Source organism: Amblyomma mixtum, chromosome 3 (genome assembly GCF_055824585.1).
Source record: "Amblyomma mixtum isolate Tamu chromosome 3, ASM5582458v1, whole genome shotgun sequence".
In the NCBI taxonomy this organism is placed as follows: Eukaryota; Metazoa; Arthropoda; class Arachnida; order Ixodida; family Ixodidae; genus Amblyomma; species Amblyomma mixtum.
In genome coordinates, this window is record NC_143014.1 from 180,763,797 (window position 1) to 180,782,418 (window position 18,622).

General features: G+C 43.3%; 1 protein-coding gene across 5 annotated transcripts in view; it reads right to left on the reverse strand.

Moving 5' to 3' along the window:
- The window catches only part of BicC (protein bicaudal C), a 98,403-nt gene that overhangs the window by 70,089 nt on the left and 9,692 nt on the right, over positions 1-18,622 (reverse strand). For 4 of the 5 annotated variants that reach the window (XM_089582124.1, XM_089582122.1, XM_089582121.1 and 1 more), the window contains exon 2: positions 6,964-7,010. In XM_089582124.1, coding sequence (XP_089438250.1) covers positions 6,964-7,010 — 47 coding nt within the window. Of the gene's footprint in view, positions 1-6,963; positions 7,011-18,622 lie in introns of those variants that run through there. The other variant, XM_089582125.1, reaches the window with a different exon arrangement.

Sequence of the window (18,622 nt, forward strand, 5' to 3'; positions counted from 1 at the left end):
GTGTGTCCACTTACACAATAGATCAATCAATATAAAAGTAAGTATGGCAGTCATGTTTAGCCAACACTAGCCTAAGTTATAGGAGTAACACATGACATACTTATCATATAAGTGCTTGTTTTCTTTCCTTTCATTAGGAACCACATCCTGAATGAACAAACCTTGAAAATGAATTCTCAGAGTTTTGTTTTAACAAGTAGTCTGATGCGGTGATGGTGGCCAGCTTTTCTCATGGGTCAATTTTGTCCCCCTTTGTCCGCTACTGCCCAGGAGACAGAGGCGCTACCATGAACATATGCTTCCCCTTACAGACAGGCCTGTACACGCCTACGTGGGTCACCCCTGCTTCAAATATGCGATGGGGCATGGAAAAGAAAAATATGTGGAGAGTAATGCTTGGAATTGCTGCCTTTTTGGCCTCCATTCAATCAAAGCTTTTATTCACATTACTTAAAAAAGATACATGCAAATCATCTATGCGGATTATTCCAACAAAGAGCAAGAATTTGAAAAAAAAATACTATATAAATTAACCCCATGAAAAACGAAGAGATTTTTCCAAAGTGTGGCAGGGCAAAAATGCCCAAAATAATTTCTAGGGTCTAAGCAAAGAAATTTTTGGAAGCAGTTTGGAACATCACTGCACTGCTTGGAATGGTTCGCCAGGTGCTGCCATAATTGCTGTGAAAGCACAGATGGTGCTATCAATTGAGTGTCCAGGCATCTGCTAGTGAAATATAAAGGAATCCTATATTTCAAGTGCAATACAATCTGCAAAGCGGGCAACATGTTTCTTTGACCATGGCTTTTTTGCTGGCTTTGCCAGGGCAGAACATACTGGCAAGGAGCCACAGTCAAAAAGCAACATGTACAACAATCTGCAAAAATAGACAACATAGGTAATCTACAAGATTTCTAGGACATCTGTATGTTGGGTAAACTGGCAAATGCCTTAACGACAAAGGAAGAGAGCACCACTTGTGTCTTTACGACAATTAGGGCAGCCACCTTGCTGACCCCAGAATGTGATGTGGGTGCGGACCTAGGTTTGAAGGCACAAAAATTAAGCACACGCAAACAAAAGTGAACAGCAGATCTAAGAGGCACTGTGGCAGGGGGCATGTGCATCAGCACTACACCTATTTTACACTGAAAAGGAACCCATTTAGAATAGACTGGTTGCAGAAATTTGGAAGTTTGCTTCCCTGCAGAAGAAAAGCCCTTCACCATAGCAGTCAGACAGTTTTGGGAGCAGAAATTGGGTTCAGCGCTAGAGACTTCTGGACTCAGAGATGCTGAAAGTCTTTCCTGCGTGATTCTGCATTGTGCTACTGTTGCGATGAAAGGGATGGAGCACAGCCAAGCCAAGCTGCTGCTCACCACACACATGCAAGGCACAAGGCTTGCGTAGAAATCTCCAGCACTACAAATTACTTCTGCCCGCAGCAGGAGCCATGCTGCCATGGCCATAAGTGGGCTGTACTGCACAAGGTGGATTTAAGTTGTTTGACAGCAGAACGAATCCCTGACCCATCAACACAACGGTTTGGTCCAAGACCCTTTTCCGAAGCACTTCACCTCAGAAAAACCGAGCATTAGGCAGGGGGAAATCTTGTACCCATTAGAAAACCGGTCTGTACCTGGTGGCACTGGAGATCAAACACAGCATCTCACGAAAGCAGGGCTGATGCTCTACCACAAGGCCATTGCTTTAATCCCTTTTCAAACATTTCACTTCAGAAGTGCCGAGCACGAGGCCAGGGGAAATCTTGTACCCAATGGAAAACCAGTGGGTACCTGGCCGCACTGAGAATAGAACCCAGCACCTTCCAAATGAGAGGCGGATGCTCTACCACAAGGCCACCAATTCGCAGGGAAGACGAGTTAAAGGTAATGCAAAAGACCTCTCGCAAAAATCTTGAATGCTTTCGCATTATGGGCAAATTACTTTTCAGATCTCTGGTTTTTAATATGTCAGTTCTTACTTCAAGTGGTTGTCTCGATGTTAAGGCTGATATTACCCTGCCTCTGACACTGCATTTGCATATTCTTGACTTTATATAGGTCTGTTGAAACTTTTTTTACCCCATTACCTTTTCCTTGTTGACTGGATCCAATAGGACACAGCAATACAATTGGATCAACTGGTTTTGCAGATTGTAGTTGGCTATTCCAACTGAGAGATGACACCAAACAGAATATTAGAAACCAATTGGAATTAGTAAACCCAGTAGAATAAATCCAACAGGTTCTGAAGATACCAAATGGACATCCCAATTCCCGAGATTCCAAGTTATGACCAAGTAAAAAAATAATGGCTGTTAATTAGACCTAATTATAAAATTCACAATTGTGTATTTGCAACAACTGGAAGCCCTAACCAGAATTAAAAGTGAGCCAACTGAAAGGTCCAATTGGGTGCTCCAAGTGATCCCAAATACTCAACCGGAAATTTTCAAACTGAAAAGTCAAATTGGAAGTCCACGACTGCATGCGGCAATTGGGACCTGCATATTGCTCTCTATTAACATAGAACAGTGAACCAATTAGGGTTTAGTAAAAAAAGATCTCAAAGGAGCAAAATGTTGCGGAAATAAGCATTTTCGAGCCTGAATAACGAGAGCATCCACTACCACTTCCAGACAAAAAGGCCTTATTTCAGATTAAATTTTAGAGCCTTTCTCTCCATTGTACGGATTGGTGCAATCCTTGTGATCCAAAATAGCATCTCTTAATTGAACAAACAAACGCTTGATCACTACACCAAGGCACTAACCCTAACCACCGCTTAATAGCAAACTTGTTCAGCAGCATCTGCCACACACTGACCGTGCTGGCACTAAGAGTACACGAGGCGATGGTTAGAAAGATCACCTCATATACTCTTGGCACCAGCACGGTCAGAGTGCGGCAGATGCTGCCAAACAAGGTTGCTATCAAGCGGTGGTTAGAGTTAGTGACTCAATGTACCGATGCTTTCTATTTACAAATTTTTATTTTGAGAACTATCGGATATGTCTGTGTGGTCTGTGCAAGTGGATTGTTCAGCAAGGCAGACATTATGCAAGTGATAAAGCTCATTAAACATCTAATTAACTAAAATTAACCAATCAACTTTTTTATGATTTTAGGGGCATTATTATATTGCAAAATTTAAGGCCATCAGTATCAAAAGCGAGCCCAGTTTTCAAAATTTCTGTATTGGCAATGTGATTGAAATATTGAAGGTCGAAATTTTGCACTTTAAAGATCATTGAGGTTGCTTTCCCGCCTTGCATATTTGAAAAAATGGTGCCATTGCACGTAGCGCCGTTACCAAAATCATGTTAACTGCTTCTACATACAATACACAAACAGCGTGTGTATTTGCTGCAATAGGAATCAGAGCGACCCCACTTTATATATTTCGATATTTTGCACTCGCACCCAACTCAATATTTCGAACCTCATTGCCAATAAAGGTAATTTAAATCAGAGCTCACCTTCAACGTTCACACCTTTCAATTTGTTAATACAATCTTACCGTCTAAAATGAAAAAAAAAAACAAGTTAATTAGTTCATTCCAGTTAATCGTCATAATGTAAAGCTCTATAATGCAATAATGTCCACCTAACTTTACAATTCACCCGAACCAATGTATCTTCGTTTTTAAAATAAAAGTCTGTATAACATGTTTAAAAAAATCATCCAGTATAGTTTATCATCCTCACCATGCCAAACTTTTGATACAAAAATAAATTGTGCCAGCCCCAACTGCCCGGACGGACCGCACATGCTGTTTCTATCCAGTGCCTCTCTTTTCAGTGCTCTACAATTCACCCTCAAAATGCAGCGCTTGGTGGTCGCATGAGGGCGCCACATAAACAGGGTTGATTATTGCGCACATGTGCTTTGCTCACAGAACTTCCTTGGGGAAATGCTTTTTGCCGCTGCTGTAACTGTTTCGGTGCTTGTGTTTGTCTTGTAGCATGTGCTTTAGTGTTAACACACGATTTAGTCGCAATAAAATGTGCTGCATTCCTTTGTACAAGTCAAATGAAAAGAAAAATGCAGGGTCCTCAGTACTTGCAACAGAAGGCAATACGAAAGCGGAGCATGGTGAGCATAAACAAGAGCTTGTTCTGAAGAGACTCTGAACGTTTCCGCAGCATTCGCATCGAACTTGCTGCCATTATCAAACATTCTAACCTACGTCTCTGGCTGAAAGAGAATCCAACTCTTCTGAAACCACTCACAACGTGTATCAAGACTGTTGAAGCGCAAAGACATCACGATAACATGCGCCAACTGAAACTGTGAAGGTTATAGCCATGCATTTCTTGAGGACTCTACTGGCAAACAACAGGTTCAGCATCACTGAAAGGCAGGATGCATGTCAGTACCTTGCCAAGAAGCCATGTTAAGAAGCACCCAGCTGAAGCTCTAAATGTAACTTTCCTGGTGCATTACTTGTTCCAATCCCAGTGAAAGCGTCGCAGGGAATGATGTATGCCCATTTTGCACATCCAATCTCAGTGAAGCAACAGTGTTGCCAGGACTTTTTCACTGGAGTGCATGGAGTGCTTGAGACACCGACTTCCTTGAGGCACATATGCGTGCATAGCTTTCAATTTTCAGCCCCTTGTGGTGGGCAGAAATTGCAATAACAAATTTTAGGTCCGGCAACTCACCCTTGCACATCCCAGGCCCAATTTCTGCCACATTACTGCACTGGCAACATCCAAAACGCCTGGTATCGCACATGAATACAAATGCGGCTACAAATGCAGCTTCATATGCAGACTATACAGGCAAGCGCGAGATGAGCGACAGAGACCCCTGGTTCGCTGGCACTCCCTGCAGTGGTTGCCTAGCACTTGCGCAGACGGCGGCGCTTTTTTTTTTCTTTTGCCAGCCACTGAACGAATATAGGAGGCGTTGTCCTATCGCGAGCTCTTCTGCGCATATGCCTTAGAGCTGCGCCGTGCCACTAGCTGGACGTATCAGACCTCTGCCGCTATCCCATGCCGAAAAGGTCTGCCAGTAACAAAGTTCCATCGACAGAGATGTGCAACCATGTTCTACTAACGTTCTGAAGTCATGCATGCGGCTGAACAATGTTTCGGGCTTGCCTGGTCATTCTGCTTTGTTTCAGACAATTTTAATATTTTTTGCAGTCCAACTGGCTTTGGTTTAACGAGATTATATTGTACTTTCAAGAGAATGCTCAATTTAAATCTGGTTCCAGCACAGAAATATACTAGCACTGGCTGCCACTGCAGCCGCCACTAAATGGTCTATTAACTATTGTATAGTAAACTGCCCACTGAAGTACTTATACGAGCAGATGCAAGTATGAAATGGAACTTCCTTTCACATGGCTATAACGAACCAAGGGCAAGACTTCAGCAAGAACCAGAACATGTACCATATGATGGTACAGAGCACAGCAAAAGAGCACAGCAAAAATGTTTTGGTCATAGCTAGTTTTTGTTCATAGCTGTTATTAATGAAGCCCCGAAATGGACGTGCGAGCTGAATTAGTAAAGGTGCAGTGAAAAAAAAATGAGACCATGATAAACACAAACCAAAGCAGCAGTCAGCACATCCAGTATTTGTCTCAACCCCTATATACAAGGAACAGATTCTTCATTCATATCTTGCATAAACCTGATGGTGTAACTAGTGAAAGTAAGGTAATAAATACTGAAATACACAAATATAAAAATGCAACTGAGTCTTTCTGTATGCATGCTGAATAATGCAACAGTCTTAAGGGACAGTGAGGAGAGCATTATTAGCATTTTTTTTAAAGCAAAATCCGATAGTTCGGCATTTCATGGCTTTGTTGCCACTTGGCCGGCAGCGAAAGATGCATTTATTTCTAAGAAATTTGGATTCGAAGTTGAAAAAGTTTTTCCCGCCGCTCTGATTCAAACTTGGGATTCTCTTATGACAACACAGGACTAAGTGACGTGAAACATGACGTGCACATGACGTAACGCAGACTCCATGATTTCTGACGGCCAGCAGAGCGGCCTAGGAGCAGCCGAAAAGAAAGCTACCGCCGGCCGCACGTTGAAGGAATCTATCGGCTATTGCGGCCGTCGCTACAGTCGCTTCGCTTACGTTTGCATCGGCGTTTTGCGAGCGTTGCGATGGATCCCGTTCCCGAAGTCGTCAACGAAGTTCTCGCAAATAGACACCTTTAGCATACCATGTGCCTTGTTACCGTTAACGGAATACCGGGAGCCCACCTACCGCGGCTGAGCAGGCGCTGATTCGTCCCGATGCTGCAGGCGCGCGCGTAGCTGCCTAGAGTTACTGTATATGCTACCAAATACCTTTGGTAGCATATACAGTAACTCTATAGCTGCCGGGCATGTGGCGCCATCTGGCGACGTCAAGGAGATTTGCACATGCATTGGCTGCGCCTCAGTGATTTGCGACTTCTCGGGTCCTAGTGTTTCTAGAACCATTGGTTCTAGCAACACTGTTTTGTCCTATGACGTCATCACGCTTGTACTTGCGAGTTTGGCCTGTGGCGGCGATACCTGTATTTTGGTTCTTGCTCTTTTCTACGTTACAGGAGATTTGTTGTCAGTATGAGTGGCGTTTTTGTAATCAGGAGCTGGTATTCTGTCGATACAAGCCAACTTCAATTTCTCCTCAGTGTCCCTTTAACACCTGAGCACATAATCACAATTTGCACACACTATTTAGCAGTTTAGTCGCAGTTCAAACTAAATGATTTGTACAATTACTCAGGCAGGTAAGAACTGGTTCCTTTTTGCTTTCTACAGCTACCATATGCTGCAGGTTGGGTGCTCTGGGCAAAAGAAAGAAGCTCTTGAAATGGTCCTACCTACACACAGGATCGACAGGCTTGCCATGCCCAACCATTATTTCGTTAGATGTGAAAAAGGTTTGTCTAGGGCTAAACTAATATAGAGCTTAACACCTCATGCACCATGCTACTGCACCTTTTTGAAGAATCCATCAGCTGAAGTGCAGGCTCTGACATCAGTTTCTGCAATAATGAAAAATATGCCACATGAGGATCACACTCTGAAGACAATATATATCTGGCAGGGAGTACTAGCTACTGTAGATAAACAAACATACAAAGCACCCTGGGCAAAGAAAGGTCTGCTATACAACACAACTGCCGTAACATCAGTCTCCCCAAACAATGTTAACACTTTATGCACTAACACTGCACTCTAGAGAAACAAGCATTCACACAACCAGCACCACCAATAAACTTTCAATGCCAGCAGCATCACTCATATCATAATGGGACCTATCTGGGTGCCTCTGTTTATAACTTCCCATGATTTGACGCTACACCTGCGAAACAGTGGCTTGCGTCAAAATGAGAGTTAATGAAATGGTATGTCACACGCTGAGGGTTGATCGGTGTATTCATATTGCAGGTTGTGGCCAAGTACTACACAAGAGTGACCAAATCCTGTTCTCTGAGGAAGTACATTGTCAGTTCTGGTCACCAAGATCAGCCTGCACCCCAGGCCTGGTTATGCAATTCCATCAACATGCAGGGCTTCCTTTTATCTGGTGGAGAACTGCGTGGCACTGGGACTGAAACCCTGGTCCTCTTGCACAAGAGGTGGATGCTCTACCTCTACGCCATCGCTGCATCGATACTGAAAGAAATACTAGAAGATATAACGGTTGCATAGCGATCATAGTCCTTCATAAAGTCCTTCATAAAGTCAGCAATAAAATTCCGATAAGAAAGGGTGTCTGGCAAGGAGACACGATCTCGCCAGTGCTATCCATCACCTGCTTACAAGAGGTATTAAGAGGCTTGAATTAGGAATAATTGGGGATAAGAGTTAATGGAGAATACCTTAGCAATCTGCACTTCGCTGATGACAAGTCACTCAGCAGATGAATTGTAAAGCATGATCAATGACAGACAGGCAAAGCAGAATGGTGGGTCTAAAAATTAATATGCAGAAAACCATTGTAATGTTCAAAAGTCTGAAAGGAACAGCAGTTTACAATTGGTAGCGAGGCCCTGGAAGTGGTAAGGGAATATGTCTACTTGGGGCACGTAGTGACCACAGAGCCAGATCACAAGAGTGAAATAACTAGGATAAGGATGGGGTGGAGCGCATTTGGCAGGTTCTATCAGATTGTGAATGGCAGTTTACCAATATCACTCAAGAGAAAAGTACACAACAGCTGTACCTTACAGGTGCCTATGGGGAGGAAACATGGAGGCTAACAAAGAGGGTTCAACTCAAGGACAACGCAACAAGCAATGCAAAAGAAAATTATGGGTTTAGCATTAAGAGACCAGAAGAGGGGAGAGTGTCCGCAAACCAACGCAGGTGAACGATATCTTATAGTCAAATCAAGAGGAAGAAATGGGCTTCGGCAGGGCGTGTAATACAAAGACAAGATAACCAACCACTGGTCCTTAAGGGTAACTGAGTGGATTCCAAGAGAAGGCAAGCATAGCAGAGGGCAGCAGAAAGTTAAGTGGGCGGATGAGATTAAGAAGTTTATGGGGATAGGGTGGCTGCAGCTGGTACAGGACAGAGTGAATTGCAGGCATGAGAGAGGCCTCTGCCCTGCAGTGGGCGTAGTGAGGTTGATGATAATGTCAAATGCTCCTCTATATACAATGCCACCTCAAAAACAAAAAAAGAAGGGAGCAAACAGTTTCTCTGTCTACCTTGGTAAGATTCCAGTTATGGAGGGTGCTCTGTATCATGCATGCATTCAGAATGCACAAGTGTAGCGATGAGCTATAGAGACTTAACGGGCTTGATTAGCCAAAACCAGCTCATCTCACTAGCACTGAAAGCATGGAGGAGGCACATGTGCAACAGAAGCTCGCAATGACGACAGCCCAAAACACTTCCAAAACGCACTACTACAAATAAAAGTTCTTTCAATTGAACCTAATGAGCCACCAAAGAAAATATAAACTGCAGACAATCACACATGCTAGTCAAACCAACCAGCTCCTTAATTTGTTTATTTACAAATACCTTACAGGCCTACAGGAAGGCATTGTGCGAGGCAGCTACAATACTGACGTAAGTATATAAGAGCACTTCGAAAAACAGCGAAATGTTAAGTGCAAAAACTATTCGGTTCCATAAACACTACTTTTGTGGAAGTTTGCAGATCTATATAAAGCAAACCAAAGTTCTCAGATCAATCATTTTCACAGCTTCCCATACCCACCCACTAGCTGGTGCAGCTACCGTGGCTGTTGCTGGAACTAACAGCACTGCAGTTGCACTTTTCCACATGTCTAGCAGATCGTCTGCTACGCCTCCAGAAAGACAGGCGGCGCCGCACCCATACCTGCAGCTGAATCCTTTTTCCCCGGAGTGAATAAAACAAGAATGTGGCCTAGCTGGTGTTTGTACATGATGAAAAAAACCATGCTGCTTGGCAAACAAAAGTACACACACTGAGGTTACGATGCACAACATGATACTAGACAAGGAAGAGACGTGCTTCACCTTATGTACTGAGTGTTTCATGCCGCCCAAACACTTAAGTTTTTCACTATATTCCTTTCATTGGTTAGAGCACTTAACATTAATCGGACATTACGACAGATGTGTTTAAGCGCACAAGCATTGAGCTGTGCACTTCATGCCACATGTGGCATGAATGCCAGGCACTGCAAAGGTAGGAGATCAGTGCTCTTTGAATTCCTAGGTCTAACTTCTGAGAGTGCTGCCTTAAATTCCAGGACCTAAACCTTTTTTCTCCCAAGGAACAGTTGTCCATAACGCAGTTTCCGACTTCGCCGCCTGTTCATCAAGATATGTCTTTATACCTGAAAAGATGTTTAAGCTGTTTATTTCCATTAGAATTCTCTCATAGTGACAGAGACTGCAGTTATAAACAGCTGCTTGTGAAGCTTGTAGCCATTCATGATGTAGCTATCATCCTCTTGACAACAGCGTTCAGAATTATTGGACGGCCTCCACACATCTTCCCAGTTATTTCATGCAGAGCTTCATGTCGCCAGTTTGTAGAGGGTAGTGTCACAATCACCAAGCATCAGTGCAGAAGTAATAGTGGTCCCAGCCGAACAAGAAAGCGGCACCAACTCGGTCGGAATGAGTACATATGAATGGCTCATTTGAAGACTACATATGCACTGCCGATACAAGAATTTCTGGAATTTTAAGCTTTCATGAAGCTTGCTTTTTAGATGACTTTCGACTGCGTTGTACATTTTTCGGTCTTGAGATTCACTCCGAAAGACTGGGAAAGAGTCAGTTCAGTTCATTTCAGTCATGTGCAATAACTGAGGAGAAAGGAAAAATGCCACGCATGCGGCTTGACAAAGCTCCCATCTCCCATGGCAGTTTGACACGGCAATGACCACAAACAAAAAAACAAAGAATACATTAAATAACAAATATGTACAATATCTTCATAACAGATTACCAGCATAGTCTTTGTACTGTTACGAACAGGCAAAGGATAGCAGATTAATCACATGGATACTTTGTATAATTTACGGTTGGATACTATTCATTGTTTAGTAGGAACATATTTCCAATACTGTTATATCAAACAGCGAATAGATGGATTAGTGAAGGATTAGCGGGGTGGATTAGTCCAGGGACGGCACCTCTTGCCCGTTTACAATGTGATTCTAGTCATCCTCAATAAGACACTCATACCTTAGACGTGTGAGACAGCTGTTTATGTGACTCAATATCTATTCCCACCTTTTAAACTGTCACCGCAAAGCAGTGCGAAAAACGATTGGTGGTACTGTTTCTGTCCATAATCACTACAAACATGATACATGCAAAAACCAGCTTGCAAATGCAACTAGCCTAGCCTATTGTTACTGCAGCAAACGAAACTTCCACATCGGCAGACGATATAGAAAAGCTCGACTACAACGACACTAGTTCTTGCGATCATCACTTCAGCAGCCTCTCGAGCTGAGCTGATCGAGAAACTGATGTGTTGACTACACTCGTGGCACTAGCAAAAACCTGGTTATTTGTATTCAAGAATATCCTTCAGAACAACCAAGTTAAGAGGCTGTCAGCATGAGGAGAGTAAAAAATAGGGTCCATACAAATTGTATGCACAAGAAGCACACCCGCAAAGCCGCGATTGCCCCAATAGCACAAAAATGACTCACTTAAAGGGACAAAAATAAATTCTGGTTACACCTCTATTCTGTAGACTAAGCTATGCAAAACTGATGCTGACCATTCTGTGCTCCAGAGATGCCATGTCCCAAAACAGATGATCTTAAAGGGCTATTGCAGAACAACTCCATCCAATTTTTGTTCCAAGTAAAAATAAATTTAATTTACATTACCTTACATTCGAGTATAATATGGTGCATTCACTAGTGCTGAATTAACGAAGTGAAAAAATTGAAGGGCACATTTAATCTATGTCTTAAGGGTGTGACACATTAATGATGTATGCCTATATATACAAAATTGCTTATTCTCTACTTCACATTCATAGTTCCCTGGTACTCCTGGCGTAGTGGTACAGTGAATAAGCGATTCGCCACTCTTCCCTTTGAGAAGGAAGCCTCTTCAGGAAGAGGTTGCTCTTCCCAAGCAACCTCTCGTGACCAATCATTAATTTAACTGCCACGGTGGCCAGTTCCTTCACAATCCGGTGGGCAGAATGTGATGACGCCACAAGGTCACATGACCCAAGTGGCCCACCCAGGTTGCTTCTCAGTGGATTTTTTGCTCAAAATGCCAACGACGCAGGATTTTCTGTAGAACGGATGCCTTACTGCTGTCACATTAAAATGCACTACTGAAAGAATTTAACCTGTGTACAGTGAAGACCATGCTGCAGCCACGATTCCACAGCAGAATTCACAATACGAGCCTTTCAAGCAGCTCTATTGGGACCTGCAGCTTTAATCAAGAGGTTGCAACTTTGACACCCTTTAGATGACACAAAGAAAGGGAAGCCATTCTTGCTCAGTGCTTTATGAGTTACAGCAGTGCCAACAATTCGATTAAAGCTGTGCTCAAAAATATCAAAGGGGGAGACTATTAAACTCAAGAATTCACATCAATCTGGCGTCCAACGCTTTAGAATTGCCATAAGCACATTACAGAAGCATTAATTAGGTTTCGGCCAAGACACCAGACTTCCTTCAATTTTGTTGTCACATGGACTGGATGTCATTTTCACACTGCCTAGAGCAGGCAGCTTTCGGTGGGTAAATCTACGTGTTGGCACATTTCATTCTATCTGAAAAAAAAAAAAAAAGAAAAGTATGCCGTGTTGCAAAAAACTGGGGCTGAACCGAGTCCCGAAATGGAACAATTCCTTTCAATTGTTCCGGTTCGGGTTCAGTTCCAAGGGGGTGAAAAAAGTATGGGTTCGGTTCAGTTCAGATTCTGGGCAAAAAAAAATTCCGAGGACACTTTGGCAACTAAAGTGTTGAGAGGCGAAAGCCGAGGACACTATACCGTGACGACTTCCAGTGGATGTCACGTTACACCGTTCCCATGGCTATATCAACGTTCGCGCTATTTTGATGCAATTTCGACATTTTTGCTTATAATTAACTATTTAATCTACAGTCATCAAACTTGGCTTCTAGGTTCATTTTTTCCTCCTCTATCTGAAGCAACCATTGATTTTCTTCATTTTTTAGATCCAGAGTTAAACGCGTGTGACACGCTTTGCTAATGGACGACAGTATGAGCCATTAAAGGCTTTCGCCTTAATATGGGTTTGGTTATGGTTTCTGGTTCAGTTCTGGCTCTACACCCTGATTAGAATACAGCTGAGATGTGCTAACTAGCAGGCTGGTTAACAATATTGAATAGTTAATTTTCAAACTATTATTGTTAGGCTCCCTAATTACTGAGAGGCGCGTAGCCCACTGTAAGTAATATCCAGATCAGTTTTTAGAATTTCAAAAACGCAGTTACCCCCAGTGCTGTGGCCCAACAAATTCTGGCTACACTGTGCCAAAATACATGTGCTGCTGTCAAGAAGCTTGCAGGCAAATCAACCTCTCAAGCGCACGTAACTCGATGAAATAGCCAAAATTTGTTCGACCACAGCGCCGAGAGTAACCGTGTTTTCGAAATTCTAAAAACCATATAGATATTACTTAAGGTGGGCCACACACCTCAATAATTAAGGAGCCAAACAGTAATAGCTGAAAAGTTAACCATTCAATATTAACCAGACTGCTAGTTAGCACGTCGTAACTGCATTCTGATGTACTACACTGCTGACAATGCTATACAAAAAAAAAGAAAAAACTCTTCCAACTCAAAAACCCTTTTTATAAAAATTGTGTTCAGTCTTCAGTGACACACCCCATATACAGCATGCAAGAAAGCAAGAGTTGTAGATCGACACGACTGAGAAGTATTGACTCATTTCAGTTTGGGAAGTAAAGCTGAAAGTAGACACGGGAACACAGGCCAATCTGTCACCACATAGGTTATCTGAAGCCGTTGGAACCAAGCAATGGCTATAGGCAGCCAGGGCAGTACCATAACACTATGGCAAAAACGAAATAGCACACAAAAGAAATATTTGCTTCTGGTTCTAATTGACACCAATACCCAACTGGTGAAATCCTATATCTGTCCAGTCAGCAGGATTTGAGTGATCAACAAAGAAGTGGACTTGTCCAATGCCTGTGAACATCTTGGTGGAACGGCTGGCAGGTGCACTTGGACAACTAAAACAAGATAGTTAGTTATATGGGGTTTTATGGCACATAAGAAACTATGGCTATCATGCGCCAAACACAAGGTTAGATGATGTTATGTTAAGTGTATAGAGGTTACATTATATTAAACTTAAAACATTGGCTTTCTTTAGAAACTTACAAACAAGCGAAAACTCGACAAGTGTTTGCTCGCCTAAAAGCAATGCGGGATGAAATGGAATGTGTTCATTGTAAAATATAGTAAAAAATTTTTTTCTAAGTTCTTCGAGATGCGAACAAGAAATTACAATGTGATTTACTGTGAGCTCCTCACCACACATTTCACACACAGGTTTGTCTTTTTTTGTTAATAGGAAGTTATGGGTGATGTGTGTGTGACCTATGTGTAAACGACATAAAATTACTTCGATAAAACGCTCTTTATGGCGGCATGATTTCCATTCTTTTAAAATGGGCTTTATGGTATGCAGCTTGTTGTTTCCTTCATTTTCCCAAGAAGCTTGCCATTTGGCTCTTAGTTTGCTATGCACTAACTTCATGTAATCCCTAGGAGGCAAATTCACATGTTTTATTTCCATGGTTCTGGCTTGTGCAGCACACATGTCGGCTTTCTCATTATCCCTAATGCCAACGTGACTGGGAACCCAGCAGAATTTTATAACATGTTTTTGTGTTGTGACCTTTACTATATTGTGTATGATGATTCCTACCAGTGGCTCCGTGGCATTTTTGGAGTTTAATGCTGTAAGGACGCTCAGTGAATCTGTATAAATGATGCTGTTTTTGATGTTTTTATCTGTTATTTTCTGTACCGCAACACATGGCATAACACTCAGCGGTGAAAACTGTAGCACATGAGGGCAGTCGTACTGCATTTTTATTTTTTCCTTGTATTACTGCGCTTCCTACATGAGTATGAGTTTTTGACCCATCAGTATAAAATGCAGTATAATTTGTATTTTTCTTGTAGTGCTAGATAGTCTTGTATTATATGGTCATGTGCTGTACAGGCTTTCCTGAGGCGTGTTAGTGTGACGTCACTCACTGTGGGGAGAGTGTACCACGGTGGTAGCGCTTCGTGTCTTGGGGCAATATTTTTAATTTCATTTAGTATGTTCAGAGCTTGGCAGTTTTCTTCGAAGCGCAAGAGCAACGGCTTAACTGCGTGAGGCTTGTTGTTGAAGAGTATTCGGGATGGGCATTTCGTGACAATTGGTTAACAGAGATGTTTGGGCTGAGAAAGGATTTTGAGGATGTATGTACAAGTTAGTGCAGTTCTTCGATCTTCTAAGGAAGGTTCATTCGTTTCCACATACAGACTTGCTATTGGTGAAGTTCTGTAAGCACCGGAAGACAACCTTAAACCAAAATTGTGGATAGGATCCAGTCGTTTTATGTAGGACGGTCTTGCTGAGCCATATACTATGCACCCATAGTCTAACTTAGAGCGAACCAGAGAACGATATATACGTAATAGGCATGCCCTATCAGACCCCCAGCGTTATCTTGACAGTAGTTTTAGCACATTGAGGGCCTGGGAAGCTTTTTTCTTTAAGCTGTTTATATGTGGCAAGAAAGTGAGCTTTTTATCGAAAGTTATCCCTAAGAATTTATGCTCTTGTTTGACAGGTAGTGGGGTTTGGTTTAGATATACTGTGGGGTCGGCCTGTAGGCCTCGTCTGCTGAGGATGCACCCCTGGGGTACGCCAGTTTCTTGAATAAAAGTGTTGGAGAAGGTTGCACCTAGGCGGACTCTGAATGTACGGTTGCTTATGAAGTCGCTCAAACAGCTCAGCATCCTGCCGAGGATGCCTAGGTCCGCTAGGTCACGGAGGATACCGAACCTCCACGTGGTATCGTAAGCCTTCTCCAGGTCGAAGAAGACCCCGATACAGTGTTTGCTGTGGATGAATGCTTCCCGGACTGTGTTCTCAAAGCGTACAAGGTGATCGGTTGTGGAACATGTCTCTTTAAAACCGCACTGGTGTATATCTAAAAGTTGCTGGGACTGAAGTATGAAGGTTAGTCTGATGTTTAGCTGTATAACAAAATCATTCGAAAGCATACTAGTGAGTGCTATTGGCCTGTAACTGGTGGGACTAGTTGGTGGTTTGCCAGGTTTTAGGAAGGGTACTATGATTGCTTCTTTCCATGCTTGGGGGATTTCTCCACTCATCCATATTTTATTGAAAAATTTTAGGAGAGCCACTATAGCAGTCTCAGCGAGGTGAGCAAGCATGGCATAATGTATATTGTCTGGGCCTGGTGCTGTGATTTTACCGGATGTTAGTACTGTGTTTAGTTCCTGCATTGTAATAAGCTGATTGTACTCTTCATGTATGCATGTTCCAAAGGGAAGGTTTTGTTTTTCTACTATTGTTTCGTGCTTTTGAAATGTGTGTGTGTGTAGTTGGATGAGCTTGAAACTGTGGAAAAATGCTCACCCAATATGTTGGCCTGCTCTTCTAATGTTGTTTGAGTACCGGGTCTTGTTAGCATTGGAAATGTGAATGGAGTAAAATTTCCTGTGAATTTCCGCACCTGCTCCCACATTTTCTTTGATGATATTGAGCTGTTTATGGAGGATATGTACTGTTGCCATGATGCCCTTGCTGCGTTGCGTCTAATGTATCGTGCTTTGGCTCTAGCCCTTTTGAAGATGAGCAAGTTTCCAGCAGTGGGATATCTGCAAAGGTTGCCCCAAGCCTTGTTTTGCTTTTTAGCCAATGAGCATTCATTTGACCACCAAACTGTGTTTTTCGTGCAATTTCAGACGTTTGTGGGATGGCTTCTATTGCTGCAGATATTAAGCATGTGACAAATTTTTCATTTATTTCTTCTATAGTAAGGGTTTCGGCATATTCTTTTTCTAGTGTGGCCTTCGTTCTGAAAAGTGCCCAATCGGCGAGGTGAATTTTCCATCGCCGTGGCTTCCTAGAGAGGATGACTGTAGCTGATGTTAGCTTTAAAACTGAAGGTAAGTGATCACTTCCCCGAGGGTCGTCTAAAACATCCAAAATAAAACCATTAAAAACCGATGGAGATGCAAATGCTCAATCGAGGCAGGTCATTTTTCCAGAGCTGGGGCAGCAGTACGTGGCTTTTCCCGTATTCATTAAACATATGTTATTCGAAAGAATAAAATCCTCGATGAGCTGACCCCTGGAATCAGTATGCTCACTTCCCCAGAATGAGGAGTGTGCATTAAAATCCCCAATTATCACATATGGCTCAGGCAACTGTTCCAGAAGTTCTTCTAGGTCATGCATTGTAATTGTGTTGTGTGGTGTGGTGGTATGTACACAGAGCATATTGTTATAGTTTTATGGCTAATGATGTTTACTGCGACCGCTTCTAAGTTTGTCTTTAATGATGTCTCTCTTGCAGGGACATCGCTTTGCGTAATGATAGCGACACCTCCCGAGAGTCTGCTAGCTTGCACTCGGTCTTTCCGGAAAATATTATATTTTTTAAAGATGTTTGTGTGCTGTGGCCCAAGGTTTGTTTCCTGCAGGCACACAGCTGTAGGTGCCATTGTTTTCAGCATTTCGGTTATGTCTGTAGTTTCTGTGTAGACCTCTACAGTTCCATTGTATTATATACGCCATTGTGATAAGCTGGGGATTGGAGAAAGTTATTTATTCTCAGGAGCAGTGATTCGTGGTTTCCCCTTCTCTAGGGAGTCTCGCCACCGCTGCAGCGGTGGCGAACCAGGAGTTGAATCCATCGCCACTTTCGTGGCGCTGGATTTCCGCGGAGACGCCGCAGATGCGTGTGTTTTAGATGTCGGCGGACTTTCGCTGACATCCATATCCTCCACGGTGGACGTGAAGGATGCTTCTTGGTTGCGATGGCCCGTGGCCTTCGCATTCGTCTTTTTTGTTGGCACCGCTGAACCAGGCCCTGCTCCAGCGGCAGAGTCTCTTGGGCCAGCAGTTGCCTTCTTAGAGGGGTGGGGCGACAGGTCCAGTTCAGCAGAGCTGTTCTGTGTGTCTGTCGCCGAGGATGCCACTGCTGAAAGTGGGGCCTGAGGGCCTCCGGCGAGGATCGCGTGGTCTTCTCGCGAAATTTTCAGCCCTGTGAACTGTACCACCGACTTCTGTGGTGGGGACTTGGGTGTCAACCCCAGGCCCACCGGATAGACCTGTGTGCCGACAGAAACTGAAGGCGGCGGCGGTCCCCGCGTCACCGCTTCAGAGTATGTCCCTTTCTGTTGGAAAGAGACGTGTTTTTTTGCCTCAAGGTAGGACAGGTTTTCTGTGGTCTTCAAAGTTATAATTTGTTTTTCTGTTTTCCAGACTGGGCACGACCTGGAGTGCGAGCCAAGTGCGCCATTGCAGTTGATGCATTTTGGTGTGCGTTCGCATCTTTCTTCTGTGTGTGCGTCTTCTGCGCATGTCACACAAGTGGGTTTACCCCGGCAAGCCAACATGCTGTGTCCAAAGCGCTGGCACTTGAAACATCGTCTCGGATTCGGTATGTATGGGCGGACTTTACAATGGAGGTATGCGGCGTGGATGGAGTCAGGCAGAGTTGTGCCATTGAAAGTTAGGACAATGTGTTTTGTCTTGATTTCAGCATTGTTTCTCCGGATGGTTATTCGTCGGGCTGCTATTACTCCTTGTTGAGCTAGTTCTTCCATTTCCGCATCGGTACTCTGTAGGAGTTCATATTCAGATATGACGCCCTTTGAGTGGTTCAGGGTGTGGTGCGGGGTCACCTGCACACTCATTTCTCCAAGATTCTGTAATAACATCAGTTTGATGCTTTGTTCTTTCGTGTTTACTTCTAGAAGGAGATCTCTGGTTCGCTGCTTTTTTGCTTTGTAGTCTTTGCCTACACAGCTTTTTAGGGTGTTGGCGATGACAAATGCAGACAGGTTGGCTACCGGTTCATCAGTGTTTGAGTGAAGCATAAAAAACTTCGCAAACGCTTCTGGC